The sequence below is a fragment of the Onychomys torridus genome, chromosome 14, assembly GCF_903995425.1.
Source record: "Onychomys torridus chromosome 14, mOncTor1.1, whole genome shotgun sequence".
NCBI classification, from domain to species: Eukaryota; Metazoa; Chordata; class Mammalia; order Rodentia; family Cricetidae; genus Onychomys; species Onychomys torridus.
In genome coordinates this window covers 59,188,251-59,210,223 of record NC_050456.1, presented here as the reverse complement: position 1 = coordinate 59,210,223, position 21,973 = coordinate 59,188,251, and the positions used below count along the sequence as shown (strand labels likewise).

General features: G+C 38.8%; 1 protein-coding gene and 1 non-coding gene across 3 annotated transcripts in view; both read left to right on the top strand.

The window, feature by feature from the left end:
• The window catches only part of Gtf2a1 (general transcription factor IIA subunit 1), a 32,111-nt gene extending 10,401 nt beyond the window's left edge, over positions 1 to 21,710 (top strand). For both annotated transcript variants that reach the window (XM_036205837.1, XM_036205836.1), the window contains exons 3-9: positions 1,202 to 1,406; positions 3,558 to 3,625; positions 7,030 to 7,105; positions 9,505 to 9,638; positions 9,923 to 10,240; positions 15,123 to 15,212; positions 17,132 to 21,710. In XM_036205837.1, coding sequence (XP_036061730.1) covers positions 1,202 to 1,406; positions 3,558 to 3,625; positions 7,030 to 7,105; positions 9,505 to 9,638; positions 9,923 to 10,240; positions 15,123 to 15,212; positions 17,132 to 17,239 — 999 coding nt within the window. In that variant the 3' untranslated portion in view covers positions 17,240 to 21,710. The remainder of the gene's footprint in view (positions 1 to 1,201; positions 1,407 to 3,557; positions 3,626 to 7,029; positions 7,106 to 9,504; positions 9,639 to 9,922; positions 10,241 to 15,122; positions 15,213 to 17,131) is intronic.
• Positions 2,613 to 2,756, top strand: LOC118595941. Its single transcript, XR_004946624.1, has one exon. It is a non-coding gene; the product is annotated as a small nucleolar RNA SNORA79 (small nucleolar RNA).
• Positions 21,711 to 21,973: the final 263 nt, after the last annotated feature.

The window sequence follows — 21,973 nt, the reverse complement described above, 5'->3', positions numbered from 1 at the left end:
TTGTTTGCATGTATGTCTGTCCCGTATGTACTTGGTGCCTTTGGAGGCCATAAGAGGCCGTTAGATCCCTCGGAACTGGGGTTACAGACTATTGTGAGCTGCCATGTGGGTGCTGGGAATTGAACCTGGGTCCTCTGAAAGAGCAGAAGTGCTTTTAACTACTGATCCTTCTCTCTAAACCCTGATCTTATTTTTTGAGGTTTTGTTTACACTTGGTCAGCTTTGTTAGAAAATATTAAATGAACTATTCCAGAAGTAGGCAGTTTGTGAGGTTTAAGTTGTGTGCACTCTGACTAGAAAGATGAAATCTCCCTAACCAGCAGCGTAGTATCTAGGTTTGAGCCATTTCTCTGTCCAGCTTATCAATTGTTCTGTTGACTTCTATCTAAGAGATAGAAAATTTGAGGTTTTTGTTTATTTTGTTTTTTTTTCTTTTTTTTCTTTTTTTTTCCAGACAGGGTTTCTCTGTAGACCAGGCTGGCCAGAGATCTACCTGCCTCTGCCTCCCAAATGCTGGGGATAAAGGTGTACGCCACAACTGCCTGGTGAGATAGGAAATTTGTATTGAGTCTATAAAAGTAATTTAATAATGGTTTTGAAATGAAAAGATAAGCTGTGACTATTAAGTTACTGACTCTGGGAACTCTTTATTAAGTAATTTCTGCTAATTAAGGAATTACTGTAGAAAGTTTCTTGGAATGTTTAAAAAAAAACTTCAGTATTCTAAAGTAATAAAGATGAAATTTGATTAAACTTTATTTTCCTTATATAAAACTTGAATAGTGGTGGCACACACCTTTAATCCCAGCACTTGGGAGGCAGAGTCAGGCGTATCTCTGTGAGTTCGAGGTCAGCCTGGACTACCAACTGAGTTCCAGGAAAGGCACAAAGCTACACAGAGAAAAACCAAAAAAAAAAAAAAAAAAGAAAAGAAAGGCTTGGGAGGCAGAGGCAGGCGGATCAGTGTGTGTTTGAGGCTAGCGTGGTCTACAGAGTGAGTTCCAGGACAGCCAGGGCTACACAGAGAAACCCTGTCTCGAAAAACAAAACAAAACAACAACAAAAAAATTAAAGGCTAATTTTATGTGATTGTATCATTTCTTAAGATGGGAGGAATTTCTAAACACGTAGTAAATGTTTTGCCTGTATGTCCAGAGTTTTCTTTACCTCACTGAGAAGTCTTTACTCTTCTTTGTCTTAGTTGTGGGAGAATAAATTAATGCAGTCTAGGGCAGTAGATGGATTTCATTCAGAAGAACAGCAGCTTTTGTTGCAAGTTCAGCAGCAGCATCAACCCCAACAGCAGCAGCATCACCACCACCACCACCACCAGCAAGCTCAACCTCAGCAAACGGTACCTCAGCAAGCACAGACCCAACAGGTCCTTATTCCTGCCTCACAGCAAGGTGAGAAGGGCTGTTCCTGCCATGGCTTCCACATGACACTTGTCTTTGGAAAGCATTCCTTTGACTCTTGAGTTTCTTGGATCCTCCTTTTAAATAGATGCTTGGTTGTGGGGGTAATCTACACTGATTGTTCTTTTTCTTCTCTATTGGCTGAGTTTCTGCTTGTTGGTATTTAAGAAAAAAGAATAGGAATCCTGATCTATGGAGGCTTATTTATGAAGGGATTCATTATTTTATATAAGATAGTTTTCTTTATGAAACATGTTATTTCACAAACATGTTTGTTTTGTTTTATCTGTGTATTTAAATACAGGAGAAATGTGTAACTTTGGTAATCTGAAAATTTAGTCTAATTTAAGTAGAAAATGATTATAAAATTTAGCTTAATCTTAATGTTTGGTTTAAAAAAAAAACTCATTATAGACTTCAATCATAGTTCTTTACAATATGCAAATATTATAAATAAGGTCCTGTCTTGTTAATCGTTTATTGGGGTGTTGCAGAATAGCTATTAGCTCCATTTCACAGTTGAAGAAAATCTGGGCCCTGGAAAGATTAAGAATCTTGTTAGATGATGGTGGTGCGTACCTTTAATGTCAGTACCTGGAAGGCAGAGGCAGGCAGATCTATGAGTTCGAGGCCAGCCTGGTCTATAGAGTTAAGTTCCAGGACAGCCAGGGCTACACAGAGAAACCGTCTTGAAATACCCTGGGGTGGGGTAAGACTCATCCATCATACATATCTTTTTTTATATGACAAACCTATTCAGTTACAAAATGTCCTCAGTATTGTTCTTGGATGAATCTTGACTGCAAAGGAAACAGGAGAACTGAAAGCTTGGCTCAAGGTGGGAACTGGGGATTCATTTGTTTCATCTTGTACGTGAGATACAAAATGAACAGTAATATGTAGTAGAAAAGCCTAGATGATTTGGTTTACTGTTTATAGCTAATCGATTTTGAATCTTTTTCTTTTCAATTTAAGATTTGCTTAATTTAGTGTTGTGGAGGAGTGGTAGACCATGGCCCACATGGGGAGGCAGAGGACAACTTGCAGGAGTCTGTTCTCTCCTTCCCCCTTGTGGGTACTGAGGATGGAACTCTGGGCTTTAGGCTTGGGGGTAGGTGCCTTTGCCCACTGAGCCATCTCACCAGCACGTAATACCTATGTCAAGTCTGTCCCACATGATCTCATCCTTTTCATCTTTGATGACTGTTCCTCCTATTGCCTTTAGGCATGGCACTAGGATTTTAGGTCATCATAAATTAAACTTGATTTTTTTTCACTCAGAGAATATCAAGATAATGGGATTATCTGTGTATTCTCTGAAATTTGCGGGATCAAACAGTCCTGTTTTTTAACTGACATTGCCATTGTTTCTAAATAGTGTGTGGGAGGCCTGTGTGTGCACATGCAGATGTAGGTGCTCTTGTACCATGGTGTATGCATGGAAGTCAGAAGACAACTTGGGAGTCTTGATCTTTTCTTTCCACTTGTTTGAGATAGGGTGTCTGTTGTTCTCTGTGTTCACCAGGCTAGCTGTCCTCAAGCTCCTTAGAGTGCGCGCCCCTGTCATTGCCCTCAGGGCTCCCCATCTGCTTCCTAGAGCAGTGGTGCTCTAGAGCTCATGCTATGTAGCAGGCTTCCATGTGTGTTCTGGGGATTCAAACTCAGGTCCTCGTGCTTATGCAGCAAGCGCTTATGCCCCTTGATATGTATTTTCTAAATAATTAAAATGCTATGATTGTGCTATGTGCTTGTTGTCAAGATGGTAAAAAGGATGTTGTAGGGGATTTTTTGTTTGTTTTTAGATACTGTCTCATTGTGTAGACCAAGCTGAACTTGAACTCAGAGATTTACCTATTTCCTGAGTGTTAGAATTAAAGGTATGGACTACCATGCCTGGCCTAGGTATTGTCATTTTAATGTTTTTCAGTATAAAAGGAATATATCCCAGCTGTTGATTTCCATAGAAAAAACTAAGAACTTCTGAAATAGAAAATGGTTTAGAGTATTTTAATGTGGGAAATACAACAAAAGCATGAAAAAAATAAAGAATTATTTCGCATTTTTTAACATGACTGTGACTGTGAAGTATCCTCAAGGATCGTCGTTTGCAAATGTGACTTTTTTTTCTTTGTATTTTTGTAGCTACAGCACCACAAGTTATTGTTCCTGATTCTAAGTTAATACAGCATATGAATGCATCGAGTATTACGGTAAGACTTGAACATGGCACATACGTTGGCTTTACTTATTTAATTTAAAATTGCAATTACTAATATGTATCTTGTATTTAGCAACTCATGGATTATGGAAGATTTGAGCAAAATAGCTTAAAGTTCATAAAATAATGTTTCAGAAAATCAGTTAAGTGTAAGAGGATAGGAATGTTTAAAATTTATAAACTTGTTAAAAATTAACTGTTTTGGACATTTCAAGATAGCTATTTCTTTTTTATTTATTTAATTTTATTAGTTATTTAAGAATTTCATGCGATGTATTTTAATCATATTCACCCCCTACTCCAACTCTTCCCAGATCTACCCCTTCTTTTCTACCTACCCACCCAAGTTTGTGTCTTCTGGGTGTTTTTAAAAACCATCAAATCCAATTGTACTGCCCATGTGCACTTGAGTATGTGGCCATTCAAGGAAACTATTTTTAAAGTCACATGTTTATCTTTGCTCTGACTTAAACATAATAAATAGATTGTTCTACTGTGATCTCTAAACTCATACCTTAAAATGTGTTTTGTGCAGTTGAGTTATGGTAGACTTCTGTGATGTTTCAGGTAGACAGGTACTCTCCCCACACTTGGTGCATGGAATCTCTCTTCTCAGATATATCAGCGTGTGGTACTGTGAACTGATGAAAGAGGCCCTGTAGGCTCTCAGAATGTCTTCACTGGATCTGTAGTGTTGAAAAGAAACATGTAAACACATCTGATCAGTTATTTAGTACCTTATCACAAATGGCTTACTTTCTTAAACTATGTAAGCTCTTTTGAAAGGTAGTTTCTCAGTTGTGGTCTTTCATTTCATTCTTTTTGGGGGTGGACTTGGGGGGGGGTTCAAGACAGGGTTTCTGTGTGTATCCCTGGCTGTCCTTTGTAGACCAGGCTGGCCTCCCAACTCAGAGATCTGCCTGCCTCTGCCTCCCAAGTGCTAGGATTAAAGGCATGAGCCACCACTACTTGGCAATATTTTATTATTCAAATTCATCCAGAATTACTTAAAAGGAAAAATCATTTCTGAAATTGTTTCTTGGTTAATATATAAGTATTGCTAGCATTGAGGTTTTTTGTTTTTTTGAGACAGGGTTTCTCTGTGTAGCTTTGCGCCTTTCCTGGATCTCGCTCTATAGACCAGGCTGGCCTTGAACTCACAAAGATCCGCCTGTCTCTGCCTCCCGAGTGCTGGGATTAAAGATGTGTGCCACCAACGCCCAGCTCGAGGTTTTTGTTTTTAATAAAGAAGAATATTTTTACAAACGCTTTGACTTTCTGAGTGGTAACCTGTGAACTATAGAATATAGACGTTCACAAAAATGTAATTTATAAGCACATAAGAAGTAGGGCCACCTGCTAGTCACATGACTTCTTCCTGTGTACTACCAGTCTTGCTAATTCATACCTAAGAAGCATTGTACATTGCTGCACAATGCTAGTAATTCCAATTTTATTTTTACTTATTTGTATTTTTTTAAAAAATTCTTTGAGTATGTCTGTTTGCCTGCATATGTATTTGTGTTTCACATGCGTGGCCTGGTGCTTATAGAGCCCAAGAGAGGGTGTCAGATCCCTTGGAACTGGAGTTACAGATGGTTGTGAGCTACCATATGGATGTTGGGAGTAGAAACTGCATCCTCTGCAAAGGCAATAAGTGCTCTTGGTCGCTGAGCAGTCTTTTTGCACAAAGTTATTTTGATCTCTTGGTATTAGTTTCTCCACAACATTTACACACTCATTTCCCTAAACTTAATCCAGATGTGGATTTTCTAAAACTTTACGGATTAAACAGAATGTATAACAGTTTGGTGTCCTGAGGAATATGTAAGCTTAAGGGAATAAACCCCTACCTAAATGTAGTTACAGTGAGATGCATAAAAATACTTACAAGTACAAAATGAAGCTAACAGTGTTGTAAACCTGTTGGGACAAGCAAGAGGAGAAATGACTGACATCTTTGGAAGAAATAAATGCAGTGATTTTTGCCTGTTGCAGTCAAAACTCAAGTCTCACTGGGGCCACCATAGGGCACTTTTGTATTCCCATCCCTCAGGAGACAGAGGCAGGAGGATCACCAGTTTGAAGCCAGCCTGGACTATGTAGTGAGACCCTGTCTTAAAAAAAGACTAAGGTGCTGGAGAGATGGCTCAGCAGTTAAGAGCACTGGCTGCTCTTCCAGAGGACCTGGGTTCAATGCTCAGCACCCACATGGCAGCTACAGCTGTCTGTAATTCCAGTTCCAGGGGATCCCAACACCCTTACACAGACATACATGCAGGCAAAACACTAGTGCACATAAAATAAAAATAAATAAATAAATAAAGACCCTGTCTCAAAAAAAAACAAAACAAAACAAGACTTAATATGTTGGTATACACTTGTGTTCCCAGTACTTGGGAGGCAAAGGCAGGAGAATCCTGTCAAGTTGAAGACTAGTCTGTCTGGACACTGAGTTACAGGCTTGAGAGGATTACATATGAGACTATTACAAGAGGAAAAGGGGAAAAACTCACGGGCTACTAAAATACGAAGTTATTCCCAGGGTGTATGTATAAATGTATGAATGAAAAATACCATCCATAGACCTTTGGGTTCACATATCCAGGATATATAGGTGTCTCTGTGTGTGTGTATATGTGTACGTGGGTGTACACAAGTCTTTCTAAATCTGGGGGAAATACCTGAAGTTTGAGATTCTGGCTCCAGCCTTTTGGGATAAGAAACAAAATTTTACCTACGGAAATACCTGAAGTTTGAGATTCTGGCTCCAGCCTTTTGGGATAAGAAACAAAATTTTACCTACACTATTGTGTCAGTGTGTTCATGTTCCTTTGAGATAATGTGGCATCTTAGAAGAAGTGCCAGTTAGAGAAACCAAGGCATTCTTCAATTCTTCAGATTGTTTTGTAGGGAGACCTGCTGATTCTGGTAGAAATGTAGGAAATGAAGAAACAAGAATGGGTTGACTTTGGCCTTTAGTGTATTATTACTTGAAGCAGGAAATTGGGTGTAAGGAGCCAGATGTGGAAGGATGGCAGTCATGAAATGGTGGTCTCCTCTAGTACAACATGGCCGCTAGTGCTGCATGTATTTCTAAAAACATACGGCGTAGACCGAGTCTGTGAGAACTTGAATCAGGAGTGAAGGAAGCTTCCCTGTGAGGTTGCTTAGAGTAGGTTCTCCAGGGGAACCAAACAGACTTGTAATTTCTTGAAATACTTGACTAGGTTATTTAGGCCATGTTGTCCGTCTTGTGCCCCATGGAACTTCATCCTGTTTTTAGAGTGCCATTTTAGTCAATTCTTCCGCGTACTCTTAAAGCACCCTGCAGATAAACTAAAGTCTTGTTGGGTGACGTGAAGGTCCGATTTCCCCTTTGTTCTGATTTTCCAGAGTGCTGCTGCTACCGCTGCCACCTTGGCGCTCCCTGCAGGCGTGACTCCTGTCCAACAGATACTAACAAATTCAGGTACTAGAGCAAGGGGTGCGGTTGTTAATGTTGGAAATTAACTCCAAACGGCGTTTAATGTTTTATTGTCATTGAAGGGAGATAATACTGATACTTGTTTTAACTTTTGTTAAAATAATTTGAGGGCTATAAGGTAGAGAATTGCAGTCTTTGTTGAGGATACACTTGAAAAAATGAAAATTGTAGCCAGATATGGTAACACACATAATCCCAGCACTTGGGATTTGGAGGCAGAGGGTCAGAAGTTCAATGTCATCCTTGATTTCATAATGAGTTCAAGCTCAGCTGAAACCCTGATTCAAAAAAAGAAAAAAATTAAAATGGGAGTGAATGAGAACCTTGCCAAAGAAGTGGGATTATATAGAAATAGTTTCATTTTATTTTTTAACTAAGCATCTATTTTGCCAAATGAATTAAATGAAATATTTGAGTTAACGTGATGACCAAATTAAATTTCACAGGATTTGAAGAGTCGATGCATTGTGTACTTTTAGACATAGTGTCTCTGCATTAATGTTGAATACATATTTTTCATCTTATCTTTTTGAAGACAGTCTGTTACATGGACTGTCTATCATCTTTATTTTATTTATTTTCTTTGTTAATTTCTAAATTTGTGAGAAACCAATTAGGACTTTGTCTTGGTGCATGCTTTATTTACTCTTAAGAAAAATATGAGACTATTCTGTATATTATATGTTATTTAGTCATAAGTACAGCAGTTCTAATTGGCTTAGCAAATTTTCATTTGCTTTGAAGATAGAAAGGAGATGTTATATATACCTTTGTGTCTTTAAAGTTTCAGAACAGCCATTGAGATGTCTAATACTGTTTACTATGGTTTCTTCACTGCTACCATGTAAGCAACAGTAATTAGGGCTGTGTTTAAGTCTTTCTGATGTTGTCATTAAATCTTTTTTTTTTTTAAATTATATTTGTGTTTTAACTTTACATATCAGCCATGGGTTCCCCTGTCCTTCCCCCTCCCCCCTCTTGCCCCCACCCTCCCCTCCATTCCCATCTCCTCCAGGGCCAAGACTCCCCTGGGGATTCAGCTCAACTTGGTACATTCAGTACAGGCACGTCCAGTCCCCTCCTTCCAGGCTGAGCAAAGTGTCCCCACATATGCCCCAAGCTCCAAACAGCCAGCTGTTTGGGTCCCACTGCGTGGGGGCATCCCAAACAGTTCAAGCTATTCAGTTGTCTCACTTATCCAGAGGGCCTGATCCAGTTGGGGGCTCCACAGCTTTTGGTTCATAATTCATGTGTTTCCATTAGTTTGGCTGAAAGACTCAGGGATTGCCCAATGACAGAGAAATGGATGAGATCTATATGAACAACCTGGACGACAGTGGGAGTAATGAAGGGCAAGGTTTGAGGGAAAGAAAGCTTAGGGGAGCAGGAGATCCCAGCTGGATCAAGAACAGAAAGGGAGAACAAGGAATAACAAATCATGATAAATAAAGACCACATGAGAACAGGAAGAAGCAAAGTGCTAGAGAGGTCTCCAGAAATCCACAATGATACTTCCACTGTAGACTACTGGCAGTGGTCGAGAGAAAGTCTTTAAATCTTACATGTATGAATATCTAACTTGCTTGTTCGTTTGTGTGTCACATGCTTGCAGTTCCTTGGGAGTCCAGAAGAGGCCATCAGATCCCCTAGACCTAGAGTTAACTGGCTGTGAGCTACCATGTGGGGGCTGGGAATATAACCAACCTCAGTTCTCAGGACGAGTAGCTAGTGCTCAGAACTGCTGAGCTATCCCTCTAGTTTCTCTCTCTCTTTTTAAGATTGATTTATTTATATGGTGTTCTGCCTACTCTCTTAGTAATCAAGTCTTACAGTATGTTGTTAAAGCTTTATTGGTAAAAAGTGAATGAAGGGGGCTGGAGAGATGGCTCAGTGGTTAGGAATACTGGCTGTTCTTCCAGAGGACTTGGGTTCAATTCCCAGCACCCACAAGGCAACTCACAGCTATCTGTAACTCCAGTTCTAGGGAATCCCATACCCTCACACACAGTTGTATGCAGGTAAAACACCAATGCATGTGGGGGGGAGCTATTGAAGATAATAAGTATGGTGAAACATTAGAATATAGAAGGAAGTTGGGAACAGTAATGGTTGTAGTTTATCGTTGATAACTTTTAGTATAATGTTTAGTCTTCTAACTTGGTAATTTCTAGGTTTTTTGGCTTGGATGCAATATAAAGTCATTTCTTTGTGTATTGATTACTGCTGAAATAGCAACTTGGATATATATATATATACACACACACACACACACACACACATATATATACATATATATATATATACATACATACATACATACATACATACATACACACACATGTATATATATAATTTTTTTTAAGTTTTTTTTTTTTTCCCCTTAGGCCAGCTTCTTCAGGTGGTCCGAGCAGCCAATGGTGCCCAGTATATCTTTCAGCCTCAGCAGTCAGTTGTTCTCCAACAACAAGTTATTCCACAGATGCAGCCTGGTGGAGTACAAGCTCCTGTTATCCAGCAGGTAAAGCAGTGTTACCATCCTCTGGGATCCATCTGCTACTGCTGCTTTTGATGTATGAATATATTGTGTGGCTCTTCACTCTTTCCCCCATAAGTTTATATGTGCACAGTCAAAACAGTGTTACTCTGAACTGTTATTAATGTTATTGCAATCATCATCACCATCATCATTAGGCCTCCAAGCCTAATTCACATTCTCATGTTTAAAACTTAATCATTATTAGTTTGGTTCGGGTTTCTTGATCCCTCTTACCAGCTGCTAATACATGGTTTTGTATGCCCTAGGTCCTAGCCCCACTTCCTGGAGGGATTTCACCACAGACTGGTGTCATCATCCAGCCACAGCAAATCTTATTTGCAGGAAATAAGACTCAGGTTATCCCTACAACAGTGGCAGCACCCACACCAGCACAAGCACAGATACCAGCAGGTCAGCAGCAGCCACAGGCCCAGCCCGCTCAGCAGCAAGCTCCATTGGTGCTGCAAGTTGATGGAACGGGAGATACATCATCTGAGGAAGATGAAGATGAGGAAGAAGACTATGACGACGAGGAGGAGGAAGATAAAGAGAAAGATGGAGCTGAAGATGGGCAGGTGGAAGAAGTAAGTTTCTAGTCAAAAGAAAAGAGACTTGAACAGAGAAGCCACTCATCATTTACTGTTGGATTTAGTGCTCAACAGACAAATGATATACTATCTCTTCAGAGGCAGAGAGAGGTGGATGCTTGGCCTCAACTAGCTCTCTCTTTCTACTGTCCAGGACCCTTTGAGTGTGGGTCTTCCTACCTCAAAAACCATCATCACAGTCCATCATAGGAATTCTCAGGAGCTAGATTATCCCTCATAGGTGTGCCTGGGGGTTTGTTTCTTAGGCGATTACAGATCCTGTTAAGTTGATAGTAACAGTAGCCACCACAGGCTCAGTTTTTAAAGGTATGTGTACCAAATGGAAATTATATTAATAGGGAAAGGGCAAATCAATTCTTACACTTAGTTATTCCTAACGTGGCTTAAGCATAAGCTATTGGTAGAACAGATGGGTGTAATTTATGTCCTGTTTTAATGATTAAAAAGGCGTGGCAGTTTTTGGGGAGAGGAAACGGGAGAAAAACTGAATGCGACAGCCCCAGCCAAAGCCATCCTCTGGCCTATTCCCACCAGGCCTCAGTAATCTGATACTCATACCTATTCCTTGACGCCTATAAACATGTCCCCAGTTCCTCCATTCTTCCAGGGTAGTTACTATGTCCAAGGTGATTATTTGGCCCACCACAATTTTCATGACTATTGCTTTGGCATAAAATGGAATCTTTCTTTTTTTAAAACTTAATACAAAATTGTTTCATTTTACTTATTTGTATTTATTTATTATTTGTTTGGTTTTTTTGGAGACAGTTTCACATGGTAGCCTAGGCCACAGGTCTATAACTCATTATCTGGCCCAAATGGGCCTTGAGTTTGTGGCGATCCCAAGTACTGAGATTATAGGTGTGGGCTATTATTTGTGCTGAAACATTTTATTTTTCCTAAATAATTTAGTTAAAGATAGTTTATTAGATATTTGAGGAAGCAGAGTGAATAAAATATTTTAAAATATGACTGTCCTGGCCTCTACCATTGAGGGGAAATTTTTCCATTAGTTAAGTGTTTTGGTGTTCTTCCCCTGTCCCAGCCTCTTCCTTCTGCTCTCAAAGCATCTGTGCTAGACTCTCATTAACTTGTCTTTGTATTTCAATCCATGTTCATGTTTCCAAAGATAATATTGCTTGAGGTTTGCTTGTCCACGAATAGTGTAAATGCAGTATTTTTAATGTAGTTTCTGTTCTTTATTTTTTTAAGAAGATAGTCCTGAGGTTCAGCCAGGTTGTTGCATATAACTGTAATTATTTTTACTGTTGACTGTACCATTATTTTATTATCCTTTTTTGGAACCATTGAACTTTTGGGTGGCCTCTAGTTTCTACTGGGAACTTACATATGTATTTCTCTTCAGTATTGTACGTGAACATGTACTTGCCAACTTACTGTACTGATCTGCTCTGCCATTTTGTCTGTAATTTGTAGATGTCCATGTCACCACTTCCTGCTATTGGCAGACTGTTGAGGTTTTTCCAGTCTGGTAGAAAAATGGTGTCTTGGTTTGGTTTTAGTTTGAACTTCTTCAAATCCTTAGGTGCTTCAGCCTCTTTTCATGTATCTACTTGTTATTTGTATTTTGGTGATGTGGAAGTCCTTAGCATTGTCTCCAGCCCTTTTCCTCACCTTTGATCCTTCCCTATGGGACATTTATATTGCATTTCCTCCTGCTTGCTGGTGTTAGAGATATATATATATATACAACTTTTCATAGTCCTCATTGAGCCAGCGTGATGATGCCTTTTGTAATAAATATTTTCTGTGTAGATGGACTTGCTTTTTAATAGTCATAAGTATATTTGTTTTTTGTGGAATTCTTTTAGGGCTAAAGGAGTTCATTCTCTTTGTAATTAGCCAAGTGTTTTGCTTTAAAAAAAAAAAAACCATAAGGAAATGTATTTTGTTATTAAATGCTTTTCTGCAACCATTAGCTAGTCAGCATATCTGATTCAGACTGTCATTTATGAATTTCATTGATTGATTTTAATTGGCAATGGCACAGCTTAGTCACTGTGCACTGTGCTCCCTGTAACCCCAGACTCAGGTTGACAAGTTTTGCATCCGTGCGCGTGAGCCTTGTAACTTCCTTCCTCCCATCTTCTCACCAGTTCTCGTGTTAATAGTACCCTTACGGGAGAATTTGGACTTTGTTGTTCTAAAGATGATATGAATCTCTCCTATATTTGTTTTTGTTATTATTGTTTTTTAATTTATTGTTGTTATGAGACAGGGTCTCATGTAGTCCTTGCCAGCCTGGAACCCTGTACCTCCTAAGTGTTGGGATTAAAATTGTGCACCACTGTCTATGCCTGGCTAAATTTGCGGGTTGTGTTGTTGTTTAAAGGCAGAGTCTCACTACGTAGCTCTGGCTGTCCTGTAACTCAGTTATATAGACCAGGCTGGTCTGTAGCTCACCCAGATCTACCTAATTCTGCTTTCCGAGTGCTGGGATTAAAGGCGTGGGCCACCGTTAGCAGCATCTGTGGGTATTGTTAAAGCTTGTTGCTTTATTCTGCCATTGAACTACCTGTCCCTCAGCTCGTGAGACCACCTACTAAAGTAAGGTCTCATTCTTAAAACGTTAAGCAATTCAGTTCTGTCAACAACCTGAATGAGCTTAGAAAAGGACCCAAAGATTCAGATGAAATTATGTCTTGGGATGCCATGAATTTTAACCTTTGTGAAACTGAACAGGAAAACTTGTTATGTTGTGCTATGTGCTTGCACCTTTGACCGTCAGAAACTTTAATAACAGATGTGGTTTTCCTAAGCATTTTTAGTCATTAGGGAAATGCAAATCTAAACCACAATTAGGGGGTTTGTCACACCTCCTAGGAAGACTACATTTTGTTTGTTTTTTGCTTTTTTAAATTACGTGTATGGGTGTTTTGCCTGCATATATTTCTGTGTACCACATGCATGCAATGCCTACAAAGACAGGAAGAGAGAGTGTCAGACCCCTTAATGGTTTCGAGCTGCCATGTGGGTGCTGGAATTGAATTCAGGTCCTCTGGAAAAGCAGCCAGTGTTCTTAAGTGCTAGAGCTGTCTCTCCAGCCAGGATGGTATAATTTTAAAAGAAAGATTATATTCATTGGTGAGGATTTTGGAGAAATCAGAAGACTTGTGTGTTTCTGGTGTGAACATGAAGTGGTACAGCTTTTATGGAAAACAGTGTGGTAGTTAAGTTCCTCAGAGTTAAGCAGAGAGTCCTGTGCTGCCAAGATTCACTTGCAAGTGCATGTAGGGAAGAATTGAAAACAGGTGTTCAGACAAAAAACGTGTACATGAGTGCTCATGGCAACACTGTCTATCCAAACAGAATAGGCGTCCTGGATGTCTGTAGTATCTTGTGAATGGCAAATGAAATGTGTCCTATCCATACAACAAAATAGCATTTAGCTGCAAAGAAGCACGAAGTACTGATGCATGCTATTACATGAGTACACATCGAAAACCTGACAGCACAGCACAGCACAAACGCCCACAAATTGTGTTGCTCAATTTTTATATCCAGGATAGGCAAGTTCATGAAGTCACAGCAGATTGGTGGTTACCAGGAGACAGGAGGGACTGTAGAGTGATTGCTTATGGGTAAGGTTCTGGAAGTGCTCTGGAGCTACATAGCAGTGATTCCATTAGGAATGTCTGTAGAGCAGTTGAAATGGACATTCTAAAAGGGTTAAAGTTTTATCATTTTTCGCCATTTAACATAGATATTTTATTTAAAGAGTATATATCCATGCACACCCATGTTTGAGTGACATACACCTAATGCACGTAGGCTTTTCTCATTCTTGCTTTCCTTTCTACCTGTCTTGTCGTCTTTTTCCTCCATTCATTAGACAGTTGAGTTAAAACTTTGGTCTTATACACAAATGAAGTTCAGCCTTAGTTTATCCCTTCCTTTGGCTTTATTTTTGGCCCTGAGCTATTTTATCCTCTGCATTTAAGAGTAATTGAAATCTTAATTATTTCTTCTATCTCCACCATAATGTCATTACAATGACAAACAGTACAGATTTGGTTTTTAGTGTAGTCCTAAGGCCATACTACAAACTGATTGTGTTCTTTGCGTTCTTCTCCAGTGTCACTGTTGGTTTGGTTCAGGTTTTTTGTTTGTTTTACTGTTGCTGGTGCATAATACCATGATCTCACAACACAACCTTCGTATTTTCTCAGGTTTATTTCTAGGTCTCTGAAACATTTATTGGTGAGAATTTATTTTGTGCTATTATTATTATTATTATTATTATTATTATTTTTAAACCAGACAGGGTTTCTCTGTGTAGTTTTGGTGTCTGTTCTGGATCTCACTCTGTAGACCAGGCTGGCCCCAAACTCACAGCGATCCGCCTGCCTCTGTCTCCCTATTTTTGTGCAATTATTAAAGAATAAAGAAGAACTTAAAAATTACTTTCTGTGTAAGGCTGTTTTGCCTGCATGTGTGTCTGTTTACCACGTGAGTGCCTGGTACCCAGGGAGTCCAGAAGAGGGCATCTGGTCCCCTGGATTAGATTTAGAAATGGTTGTGAGTTGCCATATGGGTGCTGGGAATTGGACCCAGGTCTTCTACATGAGCAGACATGCTCTTAACAAAGGAGCCATCTTTCTAGCCCCAAAGGAAATAAATTTTAACCCCTTTGATTCTTTTGTGTTCTATAGCTTAACTTTTACTGAATTTCTTGCTGAAATAACAATGGCAAACCTTCAGTATTGACAGCACGACACACCTGATGCTTAGTTCTCAGAGAACATCAAGGTCACTGTACTTCTTTTCACTAAATGTTAGTTGGAGACTCTATAGCAATACATTAAGATCTAGGTATAAATTCTCTTTTTATTTGCAGGAGCCCCTCAATAGTGAGGATGATGTAAGTGATGAGGAAGGACAGGAACTCTTTGACACAGAAAACGTTGTTGTATGCCAATATGATAAGGTAAGGACTTCAGTGTACTCGTGGACATTGTTTGTGCCGTACTCTCCCCTCTAAGCCATCTTCTCGGCCTTACTGAAAGACGTAGGCAGATGATGACTGCCCATACTTACTTTTATGTTGTATTTCTGAGACCAGGTTGTATTTACCAACTAAGGATGGCCTGGAACGCTGTGTAGCTAGCTAGCTCAGGGTGGCTTCATTTTCAACTGTATTCCTGCCTTAGCCTGGGTTTATAGGTACACACTACCATGTCCAGCTTAGTGGGAGACCAGCCCCCACCATTATTTACCCCAGGAACTTTTGAGGATTGAGGGATAAGAGACTTAGTTAGAAATAGGGGAGAGAAACAGAGAGAAAACACAGGATAGACTTGGGTAGACGTGGATCATCCTTATCCAGCGGCCTAGAACTTTATTCCAAAGGTCTATTTATAGCAATGCCAAGGGGTGGTGGACCAATCATCCTCTCGATGCAGACGTGTTGGGTAAAGCTACTAGGAAACCTGAAAATGGGCTCCCACATAGCTTTTCTTCTTTATTTACTTTTAATAGACAGTGTGAAAGAAAGCATTGTGTTTGTTCCGTAGATTGTCTGGATAGACTGATTACTTAGCATTACCTTTGAAAAGTAAGTAATGAGTAGGACAGCGAGAGATGATTATTTCTCTTTCTTTTTGTAAAAATTTGTTATTAGTTCATGTGCATTGGTGTTTTACCTGAATGTATGTCTGTGTGAGGGTGTCAGATTCCTTGGAACTGGAGTTACAGACAGTTGTGAACTGCCATGTTGGTGCTGGGAATTGAACTCGGGTCCTCTGGAAGAGAAACCAATGCTCTTAACTGCTGAGCCATCTCTTCAGCCCTGAGATGATTGTTTTTGTATTCATTCCTCATCAGCTTGTAAACTGTGTTTCTTAAGGAAATGTTTATTGAGAAGTAGGGAGTCCTAAGTACTTGGGGACTAGAGTTGTGGTAATGAACATGCATTATTTGTATCCTGCAAGAAATTTCCTTTTAGATTAAAGAAATCTTAAATTTTTGTTGTTAACAACGAATATGATAAGTAGTGCTCATATCAGACAGATCTATAAGGAAAATGCAGGGTAATGGTTCTTTGTTGTTAGCGTTTTCCTGCCTGGCTCACAGTCAGGACAAATCTCTCTCACCCGCCAGGCCCATAGACACTCAGAACCAACCAAGTAAACACACAGAAACTTACATTGTTTACAAACTGTATGGCCATGGCAGGCTTCTTGTTACCTACTTCTTCTGTCTTATACAAATGATGCCCAACGTGTTCTTGGCAAGAGTTTCCACCTAAAACCTAACAAAAAAGATTCTAAACGAAGCTAAAAACAGCTTCCTAGTTGTCTCTCTCAAGTTAGCGGCAGCCTGCTGGTTTGAGCTACTATGGCGGCGGCTGGCAGCATTTCCTGCTCCAGCCTTCACTTCCCAGAATTCTCTTCTCCTTTTTCTGCCTACCCTATCCTTCCTGCCTGGCTACTGGCCAGTCAGCACTTTATTTATTTTAACCAATCAGATCAACACATTTGACATACAGACCATCCCACAGCAGTTCTTACTTAGTAAAAGGTAAGACCAGACCAGTTGCATGCCAGTAACCTAAAGTCTGATACATTATTGATAATTTGATAGCATCTGCTTTTGTGTATTATGACTTACCCTTGACTACAAACAGTACAGCAAATGGAATTTTTTGTTACCTGTAGAAAAAGAATATGAGGTTAAAACAGTAGGAAGTCCTAAGAGACATGCTCGCAGCCAATACCCAATACATAATTCATGATAGCAAGTTACCAGATGAGAACTTGCCTAAAGAGTATTTCTTGATGTATTATGAATGGGGTTTTGTTGTTGTATTTTTCCTATTACATCTTTGCATTCTCAATTTTTGTTTAGATACACAGAAGTAAAAATAAATGGAAGTTTCATCTCAAGGATGGCATTATGAATCTTAATGGAAGAGATTATATATTTTCCAAAGCAATTGGAGATGCAGAGTGGTGAAGAGTTGCTTCTGTCCTTTTATAAGTAAGACAAAAGAAACTTAAAAAAGTTAAAATGGACGGTTTGAAACTTGGAACATATATCAACCAAAACTTCACTTCTGCATGTCAGAAAAGCTCAGTAGAAGCAAACTACTGAAACAAAGCTAGACCTTGACAACATAGACACTACTAACTGGCAAGCCATGGAACTGTAGCACCTGGGGTTGTTGGGCGGGGGGGGGGGGTTTGTGTAGGAAAACTGTAACTGTCAATTTTAAATACAGGAACCTGCCATTGGTAACTAGCATGTAAAGCTTTGTCTATATTCCTTTCTCCAAGTTGGGCTGTCAGAAGATACTTGTTGGAATGACCTGAAGAAATTTCCCTTTTGATAGATTGAACTGAAACTGCTTATTGTATGTGGTTATATTTGGTACAAATTGCGTGTGAGCTTTTTACAGAAGGGCAAGAATTATGGTGTTGAATTTTAATTCACTTGTATAAGAAAGTTTAAACTCGTAATAGATCGTAAACATTTTTACGTGTTATTCTCCCTTAGTAATACTCTTGCTTCCCTGCTGTATGAAACATCTGCTTTAGATTTAAAGAAAGGATCAGTGGTCACAGTTTGGAGACAAAATTGACCCAAGAATGGATGCTTCTTTTAATTAGGTTTCATACTTGTTAAATGTAACTTAAAGACTTGGGTCTTACCTGTGTTGAGTAGAATGACAATGACAGCTTAATTTCCGTATAGAAAAACTGCACTCAGTCCCATACTTCAAGAAACCCCAAATTGGCTCCTCAGGAATATGTTTTTATTCACAAAGGTACCACCGAGCTGAAATTGTACAGTACTCTTGCTGTGTGAAGGTTTTTCTTGTTGGGCTACAGTGTGTGCTTAGCTGTGCATTTAGTCTTATGTAACATTGAGATGGCATTCTGTACATTGATCGAAGAGGCGTAAGGGCAGGTGGTGAGGACTGGATTTTTATTAAACAATTTAGTAATTGTAAAAGTTTCTTGTGTTTACTAGTAAAGAATTTTAGAAATTATTATTTTAATTGAACAAATTTTTTAAAAGCTTTGTAATTTGAGGGGAAAGTTTGGGGGTGGAGGGGGTAGAGGGAGGTGGGCCACTAAATACAAATTTACCTCTCTTTTATTGGGTAGCCCTTCCAGGCCATTGATGATCTAGACATGGGCTCCAGTTTGCACATGGGAAAGAAAGTATAGAGATTTGACTTGTAGATGAAGAACTCTAGACATGTACTGTGTGTGATGATGTAGCTCTGGTCCATTTCCTGTAAGAGGCTCTTCACAGTGTGGCGCTACAGCGAGTCAGCTTCCTGGGAACTGCAGGGATGCTCGCTCACCTTCATCGACTAACAAAATTTACATTCAAGTTCGCTTGCCTGTTAGAGGTTTTTTTTGTCTTCCATTTTTGTCTTCCTTTAATTTGACTTTATGTAGTTCCAGAAGTAACAGATAAACTAAAGTATATTACAAAAGAAAAACTGTGAGTTAGTGCTTTTTGAAGCACGTATTTTTTAAATTTCTTAATGCAGTTGATCCCCCCTCCCCACTTATCACCCCACTGAGCCAATTTATGTTGTGGCATATGATGTAAGTGGTGGTGTCTTAAGGTAATAGTAGCTAGATAGTACAGTTTCTTGTTTTCTTATTAATGTAGCCTTTGGGGGGAAGTCTGTTTATTCTCCTATTCCCAAAGCACACACAGTTCTGTTTAATTATAACACTTGGAGAGCGGAGGGAGTAGAGTCCCAGGAGTTGTGTTGTTAAGTTGTCCCTTGGTATAGTTTCTGGAGGTTTGTTTCCTCAGTGAAGCCAGTGACCTGAACTGCCTATGGCCTGTAGCAGTGTTGCTTCAGCGAAACCCTTGGGCTAATCAGTAGTTGTTAACGCTACAGAAACTTGGCTTACTGTATGATAATTTCAGCACATGTCCTGGGCTGTCAAACTTACTTAAGGTGTCATTGTACACCGGCCTGTTCTTTCAAACATGAACAGCCACTTCTTTCAGAGTGACAGCAGAGGGCTGTTTTGAAGCCGGAAGTAACCATTTGTATTTGTACCTGTATGTTGCCTATTAACGATGGCCTCCTGGATGAATGCTTTTCTCTGTGAAAACTCTGGAAGCTGGTTCAAACAACCCTGCTCACCAGACTGTGCTGGTATATTGTGTTCCTTTTTAAATCAAGTAGCATGTATTTTTTTTTTTTTATTATTATTATACTAGCTTTTGCTACGTAAATGTCACTTGATTTGAATTCTTGATTATGCTTTTGCCATTACATTCAACAGATGATGTCATTAGGGTCTATTAGAATGTCATTCCTTTGGAAAGGCAAGGGATTCCCAGAATTTTAAGATGAAAGTAGCTTTTTTATCCAAAAGGTGGAAATAGTTCGTTCAGACTTGGAAATATTGAAGTGAGCCATGTTTTCAGAAGGTGATCTGTTTAGATTTGTACCAGTAGTGATGGCACCTTTTATATACCACGATACCAGTAGTGCTAAGGTAGACTTACTTACACAGAAGGACTGACTAAAGCAGAAATGTGTGCCTCAGTATCCGAACTCTTGCCTGGTGGTCATTTGTATTCTCTCACTACTGGAATGCCTGGGGCGCATGTGGTTGCTTAGAGTAACACAGCTTTGTCACCTGCAGTTTCTAGAGTCAAACACGACAGGGAAGGATATTTATATTGGGCATTTATATCTGAAATGTTCACATTTCTGTTAAATACACATCATATTACACTGTTGCCTTTTTAAAAAGTCACGCTGGCATCACGACTCAGCGTTTGCAGTGATTGAAATGTGTTCTTGACAAGCATACTAGATTCTGGCTTTAGGAAAACAATGTAAAATATACTAGTTTTTATATAAAGGCTTTCTTTCGTTGTATTGAAAAATCAAAGAATTTTTCTTTTGGTGGCTTGTATGGACGAATGCAGAGTTGTGTCCCTCTGAGAATATTTTTTTTTATTATCTTATAGCAATAATGTCACCATATTAGAGGGTAAGTATTCCTTGTATAAGAAAACAAGCATATCTCCTTAGCAACTTGCCCTTTATAACAGCATTTTCTTCCACTTGAGAAAGTTCTTAATATTTTCTGATTACTTCATCTTGAACTTCGGAGCTTTTGTGCAATGTAGTATTGTATTGATCTTTGGACATTTTTGTTTCGTGTTTCCTGCCTACCTGTCTGAATCAGCTATAGCAGACACTGATGTTTTGGGTTTAAAAATGGTTGTTTTGTGTGTTTCCTCATGGGTTTCTCCTTAGGTTTGGATTTTAATCTGTTAGCCCTATGGAAATGATTCTGGTTTATATTCTTCCACCTGGAAGCCTGCCTTTTGTCTTTCTTTTTCATCTTTCTTGCATGCATGATTTAAGGAAGAACGCATCAAATTTAACCATTTTGCTTATTTTGAGGAACGAAAGCTTCCTCCCTTTTGAGGGGAGAACAAAAGAACATTGAATAAGTAACTCCTCATTCAGTCACGCTTCCTTAAATCAGTCCGGTATGCATCGGTTGGGGAGGGGCTGATCCTTAGCTTTTCAGAGCTACTATTGTCGACTGCTGTTGTACATACTGTTATGTGTAAGGGCGTAAATATATTTATTATGTTTGTAAAATTCATTCTGTACACTTGCAGATAGATCAAGGTTGCTCTTCTGTGATATATGGGGTGTTAGGTTTTAAAGACCATCTTGGAATACAATTAAAGAGCTTAGTATTTTGATGTACTAAGACCTATTTTAAGTTTAATATTTTACCTTGCAAAATCTTTAATTAAAGATGTTATTTAAAAAAAGTAATGTTGCTTGCTTTGCTTACTAGTCTATGGCATTGGCATATGGACAACTGAATAAAACCATACAGTTTAGACAGGAAAAGTTCAATAAAAATAGGGATATTGTTAAATTCTGTACCCTTAGTTAAATTCTGTACCTTTAAGGTAGTGGGTTTGGGATGCCAGACTGAATTGTTGAACTTAGAAATCTTAAGTGCGTTTAAAAGTTGTATTTCCCAGGCACAGAGGCATTTAGGATGGGTAAATTCACACCAACTAAATGTAAATTAAGGTTAATATACTTAACATTGTATTGAATGAGTATTTCTTCTCAAAAGCTTAGATTACATAGGATGAAGTTACTAAGAACATCATTTCATTTCTTTGTCTGGCTAAACTGTTTTCTCTCAGTTCAGAGTTTGTAAATAATTGCTTATTAGGAGATTTGGATTATTGAGGTTTGTATTACATATTGAATATATTTTGTGTTACTTTAGAAGATATTAAATTACTAGCAGTATTTTGATTTTATAGTTAATTCAAATGAATCATTAAGAGCTTGCCTTTTTGTAATTTTTTATCCTGTTATAAACTACTTTATCTAAGGAAACATGCAGATTTTAACTATTAAATAATCATAATAAAGATATTTTATTTATTGCCAGCATTTCTTGTATTTTGCAATTTAATTCAAGCTCCTACATTATGATTTAATCCTTATAACCTGAGTTCCTATCTGAGAAGTAACAATGGCAAGGTTTTGAGTATGAAATAATTTGGATAATTTAAAATGACTGTTTTAAAAAAAAAGTAAATCATCAAAATAACAAACTGTGTGATTGAGAGACCAAAATGTTTATTCACAAAGAAGCCCAGAAGGGAGAGTTGGTGCTCCTGTGCAGCTAACAAGATCCGACCAAGGCAGAG